The 20144-nt window shown below is 40.5% G+C and overlaps 1 protein-coding gene across 1 annotated transcript; it reads right to left on the bottom strand.

Annotated features, from left to right (window-relative positions):
* Positions 1 to 6349: 6349 nt before the first annotated feature.
* Positions 6350 to 6898, bottom strand: LOC149251315 (uncharacterized). Its single transcript, XM_089453850.1, has one exon. It carries the CDS (start codon positions 6896 to 6898, stop codon positions 6350 to 6352), a length of 549 nt encoding a protein of 182 aa, XP_089309976.1.
* Between the last annotated feature and the right edge of the window lie 13246 nt (positions 6899 to 20144).

Below are 20144 nucleotides of genomic sequence, written 5' to 3' on the forward strand. Positions count from 1 at the left end.
ACTGCCAGTCCTGATCCGAAACCTATGAATTTACCCAATTGCTTTGAAGTTGCACGACATTTTCATTCCATGAAAGGAGATGCCCGTCAATCTTATGGCATCCAAAATGCTTCTACCAGCCTGTTTGACCATCCAGCTAGCTATCTCCAAAGATAAACCCTTTCCAAAGATAAAAGCATTCAAGTCTTTGTTGGTTATAGTCTTGAAATTGTCATAGTTCTGATTTAATTTTGAGTTTGAAATTGATGTCATTGTGTCTCATATCACCATCTGTTGCACATGATTAATGTTTAATCTGTTCTGAAGAGGCATTTGCAATATTGAGTTGTTTTGTCATTTCAGGATCGATGAAGGCCTTAAAATGTTTATTGAAATTGTCATGTGCTATCCTTTCCTTAAAGAACATCTTTTGAACTCATCAATACTGCTTGTCCAGAAGTGCTGAATGAGGAAAGAATTTGGCAGAGTCCCAGTGCCTTTGCACAACAATATCTTTTAATTTGACATACCTTGGAAGTCTAATTGATAGAATCTGGGGCACGTTTCTAGATATGTTCCAAACTAGATTTTCTTTTGTTTAAGATTTGGTCTTTGGATGTTTGGTACTTGCCATTCGTAGTTATTGAATTACTCATATCCTAAGTATTCAAGAGCAACTGGATAGCACTTGAATGGAAAGATTCAGTTAACTAGTCATAGTTGCATGTTTCGAGGCAAATTCAAAGGATATTTGGGGTTTCTAATTCATCTGAAATTGTGCATTGCTAAATATATTAATATTTGGAATTATTGTTGGTACTTTCCATTCTTATTTTTTGAACTTGTCATATCCTAAAAATTTAAGAGCGACTGGATACCACTCATAGTTTTAAAAACTGGAATCGGGTTTTGAAAATGTCACCTATCTAACCAGGATTTGAACTGGAACCTGAAGGGTTTCTCTATCTGTTTGGCTAATTTCTAGTTTAGACTAGACGATTTTTAAAACTATGATACTGCTTGAATAGGAAAGTTCAGTGATCAGTCATATTTGCATGCTTGGAGGCATATTGTGAGGGAATTTTTGGATTTTCAATGTGTCTGAAACTGTGGATTTCTAAACATAATTTAATTTATTTCAAAACTCCACATGTTAAACTCTAAAAGGTTAATATGATGAACTGTGGAAATCTGCATTCTCAAATATTTGAAATTGTTGCTCATAAGTAGATAAACATTTTGCTTGCAAAGCACTAAGCATTACTTTTAAACTATAGATATGTTGTGGGGCAATGCATTGCTATTTTCTTCTAAGTAAAACTGATCTATTAATAATAACATAATATACAAAGAGGCACTAGCCTCTACGGTACTAGGTCAACTATATGACCATTTGAAACAACAAGTCTTGACATCGCGACTGCCCCAGTTGGGGAAACCAGTCCGAGAACGAGATAAGAAAAAGGTTCATTTTACCCACGCAGGGGCTACAGTTCCAGAAATCAAAATTTTTAACCAAAATTAACACTGTATAAAGACTGTAAAATTCAGAAAGACAGCCACAGTAAAACCCACAATATAGTTCAGAATTAACCACAGTAAAACAACCCAAGAGAGCTAGAACTCGGAACCCGAGCTGGACTCTAGACTCAAAATTGACCATAGTAAAATTGACTGAAAATAAACAAAACCAGAACTCAGAACCCGACACGTGACCTAGCATGCAGTGGCTAGGTGGCTTAGGTTGGTGGCTTCTCTTCCACGATTGGACACCAGCCATATTCTTCTAAACCAGTGTCCGCTGAATGCCCGCCACCTGCAGTGTCCTGTGGCTCACGGACCTCCACTTGTATTCCTTTGTCTTTCCTGGTGGCGTCGCTTCTCAGGGTCTGCTGTCGGCTACTAGATGGGTGGTCCATGTCTCTCGGCGGGTGGCTGGAGCTCGGCTCCCCCTGAAAGTTGACGAGTGATGGAGGAGCCTAGTTCATTTCTGGGCTGAGCTCTGGTTCTGTACACGAGCCAATTACCTCTCTGAAGTCCACCGTGATGGTGGCAATGATGACCGACCTATCCATGGAGCAGTGAAACCTGAATTGCGCTTGCTAGGAAGAAGCAGCGGAAGTGGTGTGCTGGGCAACTCCACTTGAATGCCGAACCTTGTCGGTGCCCATTCTACCTCGGCCGCTGCGGGTGTCCGGATATCGGCCAAGGAAGCAGGAAGAGGAGGGGCTTGGGGGAGGGGAGGTGGACGGGGAAGTGGAGACAGAAGGGGGCACAGTCGAGGGGCGAGTGGCGCCACCCCGACTACCACCTCGCCTGCACCGCATTCGATGGCGTTGGCGCATGATTCTCCAACTAGAAAGCTGCAGCGAGTGTTGAGTATCAGGGGCAGGAGGTGGGGCAAGAATGGCGGAGGGGATGTTGAGAGGAACAGGGTAATTCAAATCCGGGCCGGAGAGAGGGGCGGAGACCTCAAAATGCAGGTTGCAGAGAAGGGACTAAGAAAAATGATGACCATTGCCCAAGTCGACGCAGCAGAGGAGTTTGCAACGTCTTCCCGTAGTGGTGTGAAGGCTCGGCTCTGCTACAGAGGGGTGGCAAGAACAACTGAGAGGCCGAATGGGTGAATGCAGGGGGATTTTCTCGGATTTCACAACTGGTTGATGGCACCAGTTGAGGAGTAGTAACCTGCCTTAAATTCCCATAGGGGAAGGCGCAGGTTGGCATATGGTTTAGCCACCTGCTTATCCGGCGGTCGAGGTGCATTAAATGTTCATCTAACACCTGCATCCATGGGTGCTACATCCAGTTGCACCAGCTTAGTGTATTCCTGTTGGTGTGTGGCATCTATAATTTCAAGCGAACCTGTGTATAGAGTTCGATCACTTATCACCCCTAAATTGGCTAAGAGATCGGCCACTTTGTTGCCATTTCTCTTGATGTGTTTGAAAGTGATTGCTTTATTAGTTGCAAGCCAATGCTCGATGTGTTGCAAACAAGCTGCAAGTCTCCAGCTACAAGATAGCTTGTTTACTGGAGTTCCATTTATAATTTGTTGGGCCATGTTGATAAGGATTTGAGAATCTCCTTCAATTATTAAGGGAAAGTAGCTATGCTGCTGAGCAAGATTTAGACCTTGCCACAATCCCTCCAATCTAGCCGAATTGTTTGTGTCCCATCCTGAAGTGCCTAGGTAAAGTAGCAAAGGATTGCCATAATGATCCCTGAAGATTCCTCCATGTCTGGCCTGACCTGGATTGCCTTTAGAAGCGCCATCAAAGTTGAGCTGGGTGAATCTTGAGGGTGGAGGGCACCACTTGCTGGAAGAGTCATGGGTAGGGATGGATCTGTTGGGTGGCTCCTGAGTCTGGATGAGCCTGAGGTTCCAATTCATCCATGTATTTTGTTCTTGCGCTTCATTGGGAAAGTTCTCATTGCTCGAAGTTTGGATTGCTAGAGTTTCTTGAAGGTTGCTGCACATATTATTCCATATGATGTCTATGGGGGTGGCTTGATTCCTGAAGATACGCCGATTACTTTCCTTCCAGATTGTCCACATAAGGAGGGCTGGAATGATTCTCCATAATGCATTAAGCAGGGGACTCTTGTACGGGTTTTTAGCCCAATGACGAATGGTTTTGGTGATGTCTTTTTTCACTCTGCCATCTTTTTGACATCTGAAATTTTTTTCCCAAAGTTTGTTTGCCTGATTGCAAGAATCCATGAGATGCTGTATAGTTTCCTCCTGTTGCTTGCAATTGGGGCATCTTGAGGGGCCATGAATTTTTTTTTTCCTTAAGTTGTCCCAAGTAAGAATTCTTTTATGGCAGAGAAATCATAGAAAAGTTGAGATCTTGGGCCAAATTTTAGGGGACCACACTTTGTCCCAAAGAGGGTCCTTGTTGGTCTAAGGATTGATCATAAGGTTATATGCCTCTTGTGTCGTAAAGGTTCCACGTGGTTTGTATCCCCAACGTAAAATATCCTTCTCTTCAGAAAATTTGATTCACCTATTGGTTAGCTCTGTGTCCAACTCCTTATACATTATCTTTGTACCATTCCTGATGATGAGTTCTACTTTGCGCCATTCTCTGAATCCCTAATCGAGGGTGGGTATCCAATATTGGTCAACCGTTTCCCATTGTTGTGCTTCCTAATCCTCTTTTGGTGGAGGTGGGATTAAGCTGTTGAGTTTGGCTCTTCGATGCCATGAATCCATCCAAAAACGAGCACTATTGTCGTCTCTTATTTCCCAAAAGTTGTGTTTATGGATCATATTTCTGTGCATTCTAGTCGAGTTCCGGATTATGGAGCTCTTACCCGTGTCTATAAGCCTGATAAGGTCTTCATTCGCTCTGTGGTGGGCATACTTGGCTCTCCATAGGATCGCCCAAGGTGTGTGCGGGGCTGAAAGCCACTTCCACCAGATTTGTGCTCCCATGACTGCGTTACTATGTTGAGGGTCCTGAAGACTGATTCCCCCAAGGTTTTTTGGGAGGCAAATGGTCGCCCACTTGACCAGTGCCCATTTGCGGTTGTGTCCCACCAATCCCCATAGAAAGTTCCTTTGGAGGTCTTTGATTTTTTTGAGAATCCATTTGGGCGTTGCTAAAACAGAGAATAGATAAAGAGGCATAGATTGTAGTACAGCTTTGATGAGGATTAGTCGGCTTGCCATGTTTAGGGCTCTAAAGGTCCAAGAGGTGAGGCGGGTTTCAAGCTTGTCGAGGAGCATTTGCCAAGAGGAGTGCTTGAGGGCAGAATCAGTTAAGGGGGCACCAAGGTACTTTGAGGGGAGAGAGGCAACAGAGAATCCCAGAATGCGCGCTATGGAGGTTTGAGTGATGGCAGGAGTATGAAAAAAGAAGATCTGGGATTTAACTGTGTTGATACTGGCGCCAGATGCAGCGGAGAAATCATTAAGGAGGGATTTGAATTTTTAGGCTTCTTGGACTGAGGGATGCCCAAATAACATGTTATCATCCACAAATTGCTAGTGGGTAATGGCAGGGGAATTATGAAGGGAGATTCCTCTAAGCTATTGCTCTTGGAGGACATGCTTTATGGTTCGACCCAGCCCTTCAGCCATAAGAACGAAGAGGAAAGGAGAAAGGGGATCCCCTTGGCGGATGCCTCTTAAGGGTTGAAAGGGGGTGGAAGGGATTCCATTAACTAGAATTGAAAAGAAAGCTAAGGATATTAAGCTCATGATCCATTGAACCCAAACAGGTGAGAAACCAAATGCTGTTAACATTGATTGAATGTACACCCAACTCAATTTATCAAAAGCTTTTGAGAGTTTGATTTGTAGTAGCATACCTACTTTTTTGTGGTGCTTGAAGGAGTGAATGATCTCGTGTGTGAGGATGATTCCATCTATGATTTGCCTTCCTTCGACATATCCCGATTGTTCTAGCGAGATAAGCAGGGGAAGCAATGACTTCAAACGTGAGGCTATAACTTTGGATATGATTTTGTAGATGACATTACAGAGGGCTATAGGCCTGAATTTGTCTAGCGTATTAGAGTGTTCCTCCTTGGGGATGAGAGTGATAAATGTTGCATTCAAGGAGGGTAACATCCAATGGAGAGTTCTAGATTCTTCGACGACCTGCCAGACCTCCTCTTTGATAATATCCTAGAATTTGTGGAAGAAAGTGGAGGTAAAGCCATCTGGACCAGGAGATTTTCCTTCCTGAAGCTGCTTCATAGCTGATTCCACCTCCTGTAAGGTTATCGGACGAAGAAGCAATTGATTGTGTTCATCTGTTATCACCTTTGGTATATGAGGGAGAATCTTGTCAATTGTTGGTTGTCTGTTGGTATTAGGTTCTTGATGGACTGATTTGAAGTGCTTGATGAGTTATTTTTCAATATATCCATGTTCTTCCAATCAGTCTCCTTGTTAGTTGTGAATTTGGGTGATGTTGTTATGCATTCGCCATTGGATCATTGTACGATGGAAGAATTTTGTATTCCTTTCACCTTCCTTTAACCATATTATTCGTGATTTTTGTTTCCAGAGGATTTCCTATTGTTTTTCTCTTTCGTTGATTTGAGTCTGAAGATTCTTTTCCTGTTCATTGCGGGCTTCAGTCTTGCCTTCTTTGATGATAGTTTGCTAGAGTTTCTCCATTTCATGAGCGAGGGCTTTATGAGCTTGAAAAATGTTTCCAAAGGTAGCACTGTTCCACTGTTTGATTTGTGCTTTTAGGAACCTCAGCTTAACCTGGAATTGGAACATTTTGGAACCTACAGGGGGAAGAAAACTTTTCCATGCATGCATTACTAGATCTTTGAAATGTGGATGGGTCAACCAGAAGGATTCAAAGCGGAAGGGCCTTCTAGTGGAGTTTCCCGGTCTTTGCCACTAAAGTGAAATTGGCCAATGGTCCAACCCTGCAAATGGCAGAATAGAGGTTGAAAGGTCTCCTCCCAGGTGGATAGCATTATCTAATATTAGAAATCGATCAAGCCTCGAAGCAATCTGATGAGGACCGGATCTTTTTTTATTCCAGGTGAATATTCCGTTGTTGTAGGGAAAGTCGATTAACCAATTGCTTTGAATGAACGCCTTGAAATACTCACTTTCATTGTCCAATCTGATTTGGCCTCCTAACTTTTCCCCTAATTTGGTGATCATATTGAAGTCGCCTCCCGTGATCCAGAGTGGATGGGTTTGGTTGGCCTTGAGCTGTGTGAGCGTGTCCAAAGTTTTGATTTTGTCCTCAGCAGCTTGCAGGAAATACACATTGGTAAGGTGTCCATGCACATTGGTCCCTATAATATGGAAGTTAGCTTGAATGAAGTGGTGGTTTGCATTGAAATCTGTGAGCGCAATAGCCTGTGCATTCCAAGCTATTGCTAATCCACCGAGGCTCCAGTAGCATCCACCGCCATTGTGTGACAGCCAGGCCATGCTTTTGAAAGAATGGTAGTGATAAGAGTACTATTACACTTCGTTTCTTACATAAAGAATATATGAGGTTTCTCCTTCTGTATCAAGTTTTTTATCATTCTATATTTCCCAGGGCCATTCAACCCTCTTAGATTCCATGATGTGAGCTTCATGGTTCAGGGTTGGGGAGTGGCCTGTAGTACTTTGTGAGTTTAGAATATCTTCCAGATTCTACCAGCATTTCCCCGATGAGGATGGTTGGCTGTAGATCTGTCTTTCTCCCTATTTTCTTAGTATCCTTGAATAAGGTCTTGCCATCCCACTGACTTCCTGGTTGAATTCCTAGAGATCTTTGTTGATGTGCTCTGGATAGGATGACCTCTAGAATTTCTAGCTATCTCATTGGGATCTTATCAAATTGTTTTTGCTTGCATACCTGCTCAAGGCTAAAAATATCCAAGTATCCTAGGTCAATGCTTTCAGGCTCTTCATCCATCTACTTGAGTTCACTGCTCTCAGACATGAAGTTCACTGCAAGGTTGGGATCAATCAGAAGGGTATCAATGTCCATACCATTTGGTTTTCAGGCCAACTCTTTAATGGAGGCATTGGAGGGGGGAGCTTAGGGTTGCTCAGGGACATGGTCAGGAGACTCATCCAGTTGAGGGTTAGCAGAGGACTGATTGGGAAACTCATGAGAGTGCATGGGGGGTTCAGGGTCCATAGAGTCAGTCTGAGCTAGAATTTCAAAGCTATTGCTAGTTGAGGGATTGGAATTACTGGCAGGGGTATCTTTAGGTTGAGAAGAAGGATTTTTATGATTCCTCTTCCAAGAGTTCACTTTGGTAAAGCCCTCTTGATCATTTTTCCCAGAGGTAGTGTTGGAGGAGGGCTTGGTATTACGCGGGCAATCCTAGAATAGGTGCCCATGAGCATGACATTTTCGGCATCGAAATGGAACATGCTCGTAACCTAAAGTCTGAATCCATTCAAAATCGTCATGGAATAAACTTACCGAGTCCAGAACAGCTTTGTTCAGGTGCATGTAGACACAGATGCGAGCATAGGAAGTGTATCTTCTGTGTTTTGTTTCTTTTGCGACTTTTAGGAATTCTCCCAGTCTGTTTCCAATGTCTTTTAACGATTCCTCATCCCAATATTCCAGCGGCAAGGAATATATCCGGATCCACACTAGTGCTGAGCTAAGATCTTCTTTATCCGGGTTGAATCACTCGATCCAGTCCCATAAATAAAGGCCAGCAGTGTTGAAGAAGTAAGGTTCGTTGTCTAAGACCTTGTTTCAATCTTCTATACAGTTGAAGATTGTTGTGAAAAACCCCTTCGGTCCTAGCTTCAGATTGATATGTCCTTTTGGTTTCCATTGGCTACTATCCATCCCTATAAGGCTTTATCTATTGGCCAAAACCCAATAAATTTCCTAATAAGGGCATGATCTTTCATGTATTGGATTTGGCTGATGATTCTCTGACTGGGCAGTTCAATATTAGGTCGTTCTGCAGCTACATGTTTGCAGGTTGCAGAGGTTTCTTTGGTTTCTCATCATCTCCCACTGCGTGTTGTTACCTGTCTAGGGGTATATCTTCTGTACCCTATGGTTCATTATGCGAATCAATGTTATGCTGATCTGTTTGCCGCTGTGAATCAGAAGCACTGCTAGAGCTGTTCGTGGCCCATAGAGTAGGGTTCACCAAAGGGGGAGGCTCCAAGTCCTCCCCCATCGGGGAAGCCATTGAGGCTGAACTATAAGTTGATGTGCGTGGTTGTCAGGAGTTGCAGGGTCGGTGGGTCAGGGGCATCATGCTCTGAGCAGTACTCTGTCGCTGAGAAAGGTTACAACCCTAGGTCGCCATGTTGCTCTAATGGTTCTCCTTCTGTCGAAAGTTGGCAATGCATTTCTATTATCATCATCTACTGTTCATAATTAATCAAAGGGATATACACACCATATGTATGCAGTTTGCTCCACTTATAGATATAAGACTCAAAGTGGAGAAAACTGCATACATATGGCGTGTATATCCCTCTGATTAGTTATGAACAGTAGATGATGATAATAGCAATGCATTTCCCCACAACATATCTATAATTTATGGAAGGATATTACCTAGGAGATGCTCCTAGATAATGCATTCTCTTGCTCACGAGTCATTGTTAAATATTTTCTCCAATTTTGGGATTGGTTTTGTAGGTTCTTAAATTTTCTGATATGGTAGGTGGTGAAACATTCGATCCATCATTTTTTGGGTATGCATATGGAGTTGTATAGGAGCACATTGTTGATGATGATGCATTCTGATCAAAGGAGGTAAGCGTTCAAGATCCAAGCCTCATTTACAAATTCTGACTATAGACACATTAATGATTCTTGCAAAGACAAGAGAGATCTATGTAATCTCTTCTCTTTGTTTTCAATAGCAGAAGAAGAGAGACTCGTCAAGGAGGCAGGGGAAGCCCTATATTGGATTTCACACCATAATAAAGACAACGGTCAACAAATGATGAACACTAGGCTAGGGCACAATCATTCAAATTTGATTGAGTGGTAGCCTTAATGCTTTGTGTGGTTTTGGTGTTGCTTAGAAAGTCACGATATAAGAAGGCAATTAAGCAATCAAGAAAACTAGTGACAGAATCTACTTCGACCGACATATCATCATAATTACTTGTCAATGGAAAGCGTGTATCTCAAGCAATGAAACTAGGTTCACTTCGTCTTCCACAGTACCACTCATTTGCTTTAGAGGAGATAGAAGAAGCAACAAACAACTTTGATGTGCTCTTTGTTTGGTCAATTTAGTGTGATCTAAATTGTTATTTATAATGTCAACCCGGGGTTCGTAAACTGACGAAGTGAAGTGTACTGTATGTACTTAGATAACCATTTCCTTAGTCTTTTGTCGTTTTTAGTTTTTTTTTTAAGTTTGTTTTTGAATTTATCTTTCCCTAATGTGAGATGATGAAAAGGTGATAAAGCAAATGAAATGTGGATGATTATGGTGATCTCTAAGTGGTTTTCAAAACTTAAAAGAAAGAAAGCTTTAAAATGACTGAAATGAAATCAATTCTTCAAAAGAAATAAAGACATTAAACAATGAACTATGACATCGGCCCAGTATCTTTGTTGCTGATTGAAAATGAAAGTGAACTAAATGAAAAGTAAGAACAACCAATCCACACTATTTTAACTCTTCAAATCAATCTTCCTTGTGAAAAGATATCATGAAATGTTAAGCAATGTGAAATCTAAAAGAAGTTAAACTGCATAAAAGAAGCTAATCACACTACTTTAACTTTCTTGACCTTCTGCCTTTCAGCTTAATGTACCCTGTGAGAAACAGTCATGAACAAGTCAAGCAATGTGAGATCTAAAGCAAACTAAATCAAGCTATAGTAAGTGATATTCTGGTTCCTAATAAAGTTATTTGATTATAGAAAGGAACCGTTAGTAGATGAATAGCATGATATCTAAAAACAGAAAATAAATGTACTACTCAAGGAAATGACAGTACTTGAAAATCAAACTTCAGAAAACAAGAGTCAGCTACAAAGATAAGATGATCTCGTATGCCAATAGTTATAAAAAGAAAAGGTGAAAAATTGCCCCGGGCTGCCTAAGAACACCTGCAAAAACACTGATCAGTTGTAACCATAAAAGAGCAGCAACGAAAATGTAAATCAACAGAAATCAAAAGCTTTGTTATGTACAGCTAATATACATGTTGAAATAAAACGCAGAATTTAAATGACAACTGTACAGCTAATATACATGAACAGAAATAAAGCAATGCAAAAGTGAAAAGACAACTATACAAGGTCTCAGTAAGCAGGGGCCCTCTGCCACTTCAACCAATTCAACGAACAGCTACACGCGGAAGTTTAAACCAGTCTTCTCATATATTAAACAGCAACATAAAAGTGCAATGGGGAAATACAACAGTCTTCAAATTACATTCACAACGATTACAAAATGGTTAACTCTACAGCGTTCAAGGACGCTTTATTTATAAGGAGAAAGCAAACTACTTTAACGAGATCTATGCTATTCAACCAGCTGTTTAAAAACACGTGAATCCTCTGCGTCCCCAGATCTAGGTAACTGTCATCGTGTTCATTCAATCTGGAGAGTATGGTTATTGGATTCGTGCTTCTAGATTGTCTCTGTGGCTGAGGATGATGCCACCTAGCTTCACGTGCCAAAAACAAAGCAACACAGAGCCGTGCCACCGCTGAACACTTCTGTTGACCGGTATTTGCCTCCTCGCTGACCGCGGGCTTTTATGGCTGTTCTGGGTGATCTGGAGGGACACATCCCATGTCCTTGACTCCTGGAACTTGCCCATGTGGTTCATCTTCTCGGAGGACACCTGTAACATATCATTTAATAAAACAGCTGCGGAATCCTGTGTTGGCTGCAGAAACCTGGATCAGCTGCGGAAACCTGTGTTGGCTGCGGAAACGCAGCACTTTGAACCAAAATTCTAAACCAAACAACAGTCATCAGCGTAGTTAGAAAACCATGTAAAAAGTCCTAAAATACAATGATTTAATCAACTTGGTGGATGAAATGAGTGGGAAAAGGAGGAAATGAATGGGAAAAGAAGGCTGAGAGGGTGTGTAAGGAGGTACAGGTTCAAGGCTCTACATACCCCCACTGTGAAGGTGTTGCATGTCCTCATGCAACCAAAACTTAGTTCTTTTCCTCAATCCATGTGCTCTGATGCTTCTGCAAGAACATCCAGCCTTCTTCTCTTTCTCCTTGATGCCAAAATGGTCCTTGGTTTCTTGACTAGACATCTGAACTTCAAATTAATCAACGCCCTGCTCAGCTTCTTACACTTTTTCTTCAGCTTTCTATTCTTCTTTTGCCACAGTCCTAAGTGGAGCATAGTATTGTCATGGACAATCTTTTCTACCTTACTCTGTTCTTTTAATGCTTCGTTTTCTTGTTTAATATGCCTGTTTAGGACTTCTAGCTCAAACACTTCCTGTTTTAAAGACTGCACTTGTGCATCAAGTGGCAAGATGGTGCTTAGTCCTACAGCTGATTGTTCCAAGGACTCTAGGTAGTTATATGCTTCTTGCTGGTTGGAATCGACCTCAGGTGTTTTTCTCGGCCTGAACTCAAATTCTGGTGAAGGAGGACTATTTTATCTTTCCTGCTGAAAAGGGCTTTCCTCACGTGGAGGACTTGGCTCAATGATTGGCTGAGTTGGAGATTTCTCAAGTGTCTCTTTATCCAAATCAATAAAATGAGACTGTTTTTCTTTGGTTTTATTCCCCTTCCCTTTTAACCTAGTGCTCCTTCTCAGGTATGGACTAGTGCTCTCTTTCTGGGCACTCTGTTTTTCTTTTTGTTTTCTCTTTTTGATGGCAGCAGCATGAAGATGTGCTAATCTATCGGCCAGAGTTTGAGACTCTTCTTCTACAGATGGTTCAGGGGATGGATATGTCTCTTGAATAGTTATTTTACCTTTGTCCTTTTTCTGCTTTTTGTTTCTAGCTCCCTCCTCTTCTTTCTCCTGAATAGTTTCCTGAGTGTCTACTGTAGGAAGGTCCTGGGCTGTAACATTTCTTTCTTTCCTCCTACTACTTTTTGGGATTTTTGGGGAACTGCTGGCAGAGGCTTCAGTCACTTCTTGGAAGTGATTTCTGATCAAAAACTTTTCCCAAGTATCGTTATTATTTTTCAACTGATCTTCAATGAGAATTCTGATGAGCCCGTGATGGTAAAGGTGGGATTCAATATGGCCTACATGTTTCTGAACAGTAGAGCTCATTTTCTTCATGCTTGCTAACAGAAAGTAAGGTAAATTAAGGGCATGGCCTTCCATAAAATTCATCATAATCCTTGCATTATACATGTACATGGTGCCAAAACGACCCTCGCATGTGATAAATTTCTGGACAAGTAATAACAGAGTGGACCATTCTTCTTTTTATTGCATGCACGGGGATTCCTTTGGTAAATACAGAGGTATCCATACCTGGATTTTTGAGCATGATTTTCCATCCTTAATCGTCTACACTTCTGTTTTTGAACCACCTTTCACCTTCTTGTGGGAGATTTGTTGCAGCTGCTATTGTGGCCTCGGTCACTGTAAATTTTAGGTCTCCCACCTCCGTTGTTTGTCCATTAAAGGACCTGGCAAAAGCTTTAGTCACTTCTTTATTATAGCCCGTGAACTTCTGAATGAATCTCAGCCACCTTGCTTTCTTCAACGACTCCTTCGTTTGAGGATAACCCTCCAGATACTTTGGTCCCTCCAGTTCAACTCCTAGTAGCTTTCCCATTCTCGGCTTTAAATTCTGACTGAGAATTCTACTGCGTATGAAGGTTCAGGAAAAAAATGGGTTGATTACGGGATTCTTAGGATAACTGGAGTAGCCGTAATCGGAGTTCAGGATGTATGTGGTGACTAGAGCCAGGGTTTGGAGCAAACTGTAGTGGATGCAGCGGAAATGGAAAGCGGAGAATGGTATGAGTACCGAGGGTAAGCAACAGTAACAAGTGCAATACCGAACGCATGCGGGAGTGAAGTGATAAATGGGCAGAATAACGGCTAAGTCCTTTTGAATCGGATGACTTGTGCACACGTCTCAGCAGTCGGCTGCGGGAATTATGGTGAAGGAGAGCCTTGGTACAGTAGGTCACATCTCATAGTACGGCCAATAAATGGAAGAGAAGTTCATAAATTTAGAATGATCATGGAACCGTTAGAAATGAATAGGGTGTGTGGAATGACGTTGGTGGAAGAGGAGTGGTATGGGGCTTGTCGAATCAAATCATTGCATTTAGTGGAACTTGCCATGGTTTAAATAACTATGCAAAATAATGACATTGAATTGTTATTTGGTAGAGATTTTTGATCATACCTTTGGAAGTTTATCATTTCTTTGATTAAAGCTTCTGACCCATGGCTGTTCTTTGATCTTGAAGATGCCCCATGTCTTTTCTGCCTTTGGTGATGATGATGCTAACCTTTGACTGTGATTTTTTTGAAAACAGAGTGCTGCTGGCTGTAGAGACAGAGTGATGCTGGCTACAGAAATCGTTTCTGGCTGCGGAAACTGGTGCTAGCTGCGGAAACGGTTTCCAGCTGCGGAAACTAAGACAACACCCCTTTAACTGTACAAAGATAGTTAGAAAAAGAACTAACTGAATGAAAATAGTCCTGAAGGGGACTTTTATTGATGGAATGAAATGAAATGAGTGGAATGAGATGGAAATGAAATGGAGTGAAGTGGAATGGAGATGAAAATGAGATGGAATGAGATGGAAATGGAGTGGAGTGAAGTGGAATGGAGATGAAAATGAGATGGAGGTGAAATGAAATGACAAGTGAAGTGGAGTGAAGATGAAAATGGAGAGAGATTTTTTTTGGAAAATATAGAGTGTCAGGTGCCCCTGATTTTCACTCTACATTTTCTGTATAAGGCTGCCAATCTATGATTGGTTTTCAGGCTTATACAAAAGATTTTTTTTTTCTTTTTTTTTTTCTCTTTTTTATTTTTTTTCCAACTGAAAGAAACAAAGACTAGGCTGATGGAGGAGAAGGATTCCTCTTCGCCAGCCTCATTACAGAATTTTCTTGAAACATTTTGACAAAGTCCTCTTTTGAGAGTGGCTTATGATAAATTTTCAATCGGTGGCCATTCACAATGAGAGGAGTTTGAAACTCATCAATAGTCTTGACTCGAACTGCTCCATTGCTAAAGACTTCATCAATCTCATATGGTCCAAGCCAATGAGTCTGAAACTTTCCTTTGAAGTCTTTAAACTTGGAATCAAACAGTAACGTCCAATCTCCCTTTTGAAACTTTCTCTCTTTGATATATCTGTCATGCCACTTAGTTCTTTGGTGCTGAACTAGATCAGTCCTTAAAATTGCATCTTGTCTTATTTCATCTAGCTCATTCAGCTGCTCCATTCTGTGCTTTTGGGCTTCTGATAGATTCATCCCCAACTGAACTGCCATCTTGAAGGTCTTGACTTGAAACTCAATGGGGAGCAAGACTTCTTTCCCATAAACAAGTTCATAGGGAGAATGTCCTGTTGTGTTCCTCCATGTAGTTCTATAGGCCCAGAAGGCTTCAGGAAGCTTTCTGCCCAATCTCTTCTGTGGAGATGAACAGTTTTGGTGATGATGCTCTCAAGAACTTTATTTGTAGATTCCACTTGACCATTTTCTTGCGGATGGTACGGAGTAGATTTTCTATGCTTGATTTTGTATTCTTCCATCAGCTTCTCCATCAAGTTAGATGTAAATTGACTTCCCTGATCTGTCACAATTTCTATTGGGACACCAAAACGAGTAAAAATATCCTCAAAAAGAAATTGAACAACTGAATTTTCAGTGGCAGAAGGCAATGCCTTGGCTTATACCCATTTAGTAACATAATCAGTGCAAACCAATATATACTTCTTTTGTTTAGATGGTGGATTAATGGGTCCAATGAAATCTAAAGCCCATTTTTCAAAGGGTTCGATGAGTACCTGTGGCTGTAATGGCATTTCATTTGAAAGAGTTGGTCTCCCAACTCTTTGGCAGCTGTCACACCTTCTAACATATTGTTTTGCATCTTTGAAGAGAGAAGGCCAATAATATCCTAAAGAAAGGATTTTATAGGTTGTCCTCTTGTCAGCAAAGTGTCCACCGCATGGTTCATCATGACATGCCTTAAGGATGTGAGGCATTTCATCTTCCCGAACACATCTTCTGATCACACAATCTAGCCCTGTTTTAAACAATTCATTAGAAATCCATGAATACTTTGAACTCTCCTGAATGGTTTTCCTTTTCTCATTAGGAAATAAGTGTGGAGGTAGCTTCCCTGTAACCAAATAGTTAGAAATATCTGTATACCAAGGAGTTTTAGTAGTTACTGCAAACAAATATTCATCTGGAAACTTATCCTCTACAGGAGAATCTTCGTTAGTATTTTGGATTCTAGACAAGAAATCAGCTACTATATTTTGTTTCCCTGGTCTATCTAACACAGTAATATTGAATTCTTGTAAAAGTAAAAGCCATCTTGTAATTCTGCCATTAGTAACAGGTTTGTTCATGAGATATCTAATTGCAGAATGATAAGTATGGACAAAATTTTCATAGCCATTTCTATAGCGTCTAAACTTGTTGATTGCATGAACAACGACTAAGAACTCTTTTTCAGTCACAGTATAATTTAACTCAGTAGGAGTCAAATTTTTACTGGTGTAGTAAATGGCATAAAGAACTAAATCCTTTTGACCCAACACAGCTCCTAGAGCTGTATCTGAAGCATCTGTAGAAATATGGAAAGGAAGTTTCCAATTTGGCCCTCTCAAAATGGGTGCTTCAGATATTCTTGTTTTCAAAGTTTCAAATGCAGATTGACAGTCAGGATCCCACTTGAATTCACAGTCTTTTGTAAGTAATTTGAAGAGTGGAGATGCTATTTTGGTGAAGTTTTCAATAAACCTTCTATAATATCCAGTAAATCCAAGAAAACTTCTAACATATTTTTGACAATTTGGAATAGGTAACTTGGAGATGACTTCAACTTTTGATCTATCAACTTTAATCCCATCTCCCGAAATATGATGTCCTAAAACAATCCCTTCAGTAAACATCATAAAACATTTTTCATGACTTAATGAAAGATTTGTTTCTTTACATCTTATAAGAACTTTTTCCAAATTTTCTAATGCCTCTTCAAATGAATTACCATAAATTGTAAAATCATCCATATAGACCTCTACACAATCATGAATTAGATCAAAAAAGATTCCCAGTACTGCCCTTTGGAATGTTGCGGGTGCATTACATAATCCAAAAGGAAGTACTCGGTAAGCAAAAGTTCCCCATGGACAGGTAAATGTGGTCTTGTCCTGATCTTCAGGTGCTACCTGAATCTGATTGTAACCACTAAAACCATCCAAAAATGAGAAATACTTTTTGCCTGCTAAAGTATCTAATACTTGATCAATAAAGGGTAAAGGAAAGTGATCCTTCAAGGTTGCTTTGTTCAATTCCCTATAATCAATGCAAACCCTCCATTTACCATTCTTTTTAGGTACTATAACCAAAGGAGAAACCCACCGGCTATCTGAAATGGGGTAAATGAAGTTTATATTAAGTAACTTTTGGAGCTCTTCTTTCACTATCTCCCTAAGGTTTGGATTCATCCTTCTTTGAGGTTGTCTGATTGGTCTACTGTTTTCCTCAATGTAGATGTGATGAATACAAGTCTTAGGGTCAATACCTTTCATATCAATATACTCCCATGCAAATGCAGTAGAATGTTTTTGTAAGATTTTGGTTAGCTCCTCCTGTTGTGATTTTTCCAAGTTTCTGTTGATATTCAATGTTTTTCCTGGAAAAATCTCAATGGCAAAACTACCAAACTCTTCCATAGAGAAAAGAGACATTTGTCTAGATGATAGACACTCAATGTCAGAATCCAACTGAAATTGTGTGTGGTCATATTCTGAAGATGGTTCAAAGTTTTCTAATGTGTTCAGAATTTGACTATCTTCACTAATCTCAGAAATTGTAAAGACAGGTTGTATAGTATCTTCATCGTCAACCCACTCATTATCTCCTATTTCTGTAATTGCTGGAGGATACAGATTGAACTTCTTTGTCGAATTACCATCAGAAATATACATATCCCCAGACCTACAACTTATGAAAGCATCAGCTGTGGCTAGCCAAGGTCTTCCTAAAATAAGAGGATGTCCTCCTAGATTACTCTTGGGAGTTAAAATCATGAAATCCACTGGATATTCCCAAGAGTCTAAGGAGACTGGAATGTCTTCTAATACACCATTTGGTTTAATAATTGATCGATCTGCAAGTTGCAATAAAGTAGGTGTAAAAAGAAGATTAGGAAGTTTTAGCTGTTCCATAGTCTGTCTACTCATGATGTTGATAGCAGCCCCTAAATCAATCAAAGTATTTGGTATTTCTACCCCATTGATATGTGTTTTGACAATTGAACTACCGCGATCTACATATTTCTGCATAGTAATTTTTCCCATCATGATATCTGCAATTTTCCCTACCAGGTGGATTCTTCTGGTATCTCTTGGTTTCCTTCCTGGTCTTTTAAGACTCAACTCCTTTATTGTTTTTGCTAGAATAGGAATCTCTTTAATGGCTTGTAACAAGGGAATCTTGATACATACATTCTTCAATTCATATAGAAAATTATAGTCAGGCAACCAAATTTGTTTTTCCACTCCTTTATCAATTTGTAATCTTTCAGGAAAAGGAGGTGTGGATAGAGATGTGGGTTGCTCAACTATGGGAGTTGTGGGGGTTAATTCTTTTTCTTTTTCTTTTTGAGTGTTTGGGTTTTGAAGAGATGCTTCAGAACCCTTATTGGCTTCAAGAGACTCTTCCTCAAAAATGCTTTGCTTTTGAGCATTTATAGAAGGCTTATCTAGGACTCTTCCTGATCTGAGTTGTACTTCATTGAGAGGAACAATCATATAGGTAGGAAATTGTTGACCTTCCATCATGTAAGCATTTTGAGGGTTTTTATTATTGGGGTTTGGCAATGGCTGAGAAGGAAGTTGATTTGACTTTTGTTGGAATGGAAGCAAGAGTTGAGAATTTGGATTCTGTTGAGAAGGTTGTTGTTGTTGTGGAAATGGCAATGATAGTTGTGGATTTTGATTTGGAAGTTGTGGAGCTTGTTGGTTTTGAAAAGATGGAGGATATTGGTAAAATTGAGCAAATCTCCCATAAGGATTTTGTATACCTTGTACGCATGATTGAAAAGGATTTTGAGGTTGGGACCAAGGTTGTTGCCAAGGATTCCAATTTGGTGAGGGTTGAAAATTCATAGAGTTGTTAAACCCTTGATTTTGTTGCCCCTGCCAAGGTCTCCATGCAACAAAACAGAGAGATTCGATTGTATTTGGATCTTCTTGAAAGACAGCTTTGAGCCTAGGAATTGAAGGACAATCCTTAGTCTCATGATTCTCTGAACAAATTACACATGTTTCTACAACTTTTGCATCCAAGGGACATTCCCTTAGAGCATGTTTCTTCCTACACTTTGGGCAAAAGATGGCCAAAGCCTTAGCTTCTGCTTTCTGCTTATTGTGAATCTTAAGGGTTTCCAGTTGCTCACTAAGACTCCCTAAGATGTCAGTTTTGAATTCATCAAGCATGTTGCCAATCTCAGCCCTACTTACTGATCCAGTTGCAAATTTATTTGCTCTGATGAGAGAAGGATCTCTAGGCCCTTTTTGAGTTTTAGATTTCCCTCTTGAGAGATGGACACATAGCTCTGCTATATCATTGAGTGAAAGTTGAGATATATCTCCCTTCCCCATCATGTTCAAAATGTCTATCCATTCATCTCTAATAGCTTTTAATAGAAGGGCTTTCAAGGTCTCCTCATCTAAGTTACTCATTTTTGCTCTTTTCAGGTTATATTGAAATCTTTCAAGTAAATCCTCCAAGTTTTCATCTTCTCTTTGCATCATTTTGAATACCTCATCCTTGTGATTGGTGGGCATACAATAGTCCAGGTACCTATCCAAAAATGTTTGTTTCATATCATTCCAAGACCTAATGGATTGAGTGAGTAATCCCATGAACCATTTCAAGGCTGCTCCTTTCAATGTTGAAGGAAACAGTTTGAGTTTTTGAGAGTCTTCAAGATAATCATAAGTTCGACACATGACTTCAAACTCAAATACAAATGTTTCAGGGTCCTCATTCCTTAACCCATGGAAGTTTGGGAGGACAGATGGTGAGATGTTTTTCATGGTGGCTCGGGAGTCCTCATCGACTATAGGAAATCCGAATGAGTTATCTCCATCCCTATTTCCCCCAATGTTACCTCTACCTCCTCCATTGTTTCCTCCTCCTCCTCCTCCTCTTCCTCTACCTCTACCAAATCCAGTTGCTCCTTCCTCTGTCATGGTAGTTTCCCTAGAGACTTCAGAGTCTTCTGGTTCTTCTACTAAGGGTGAACGAGAAGGAATTTCTCCCTCTTCTTCTTCAGATGACTCTACTTCTTCAATTACAATTTGTCTCTCTATAGAAGGAAGGAAAGGATCTCTTTCTAATTCAGATTCGATAGAAGGTGTGGGAGAGTTGACTCCTGCCTCTTGAATTCCAGGAATCCTAGGGATAGGAGTGGAAGTTGGAGATGATGGAGGTGTCTCTTGTCTATTCCTTGAAGTAGATGGACTTGTAAAAATCGAACTCTTGGCTCTAGCTAAAAACCTTCCCCTAGAATCTCT

The sequence above is a fragment of the Pinus tabuliformis genome, chromosome 7 (assembly GCF_031772625.1).
Source record: "Pinus tabuliformis cultivar Carrire ecotype Pingquan chromosome 7, CPIR1, whole genome shotgun sequence".
NCBI lineage: Eukaryota > Viridiplantae > Streptophyta > Pinopsida > Pinales > Pinaceae > Pinus > Pinus tabuliformis.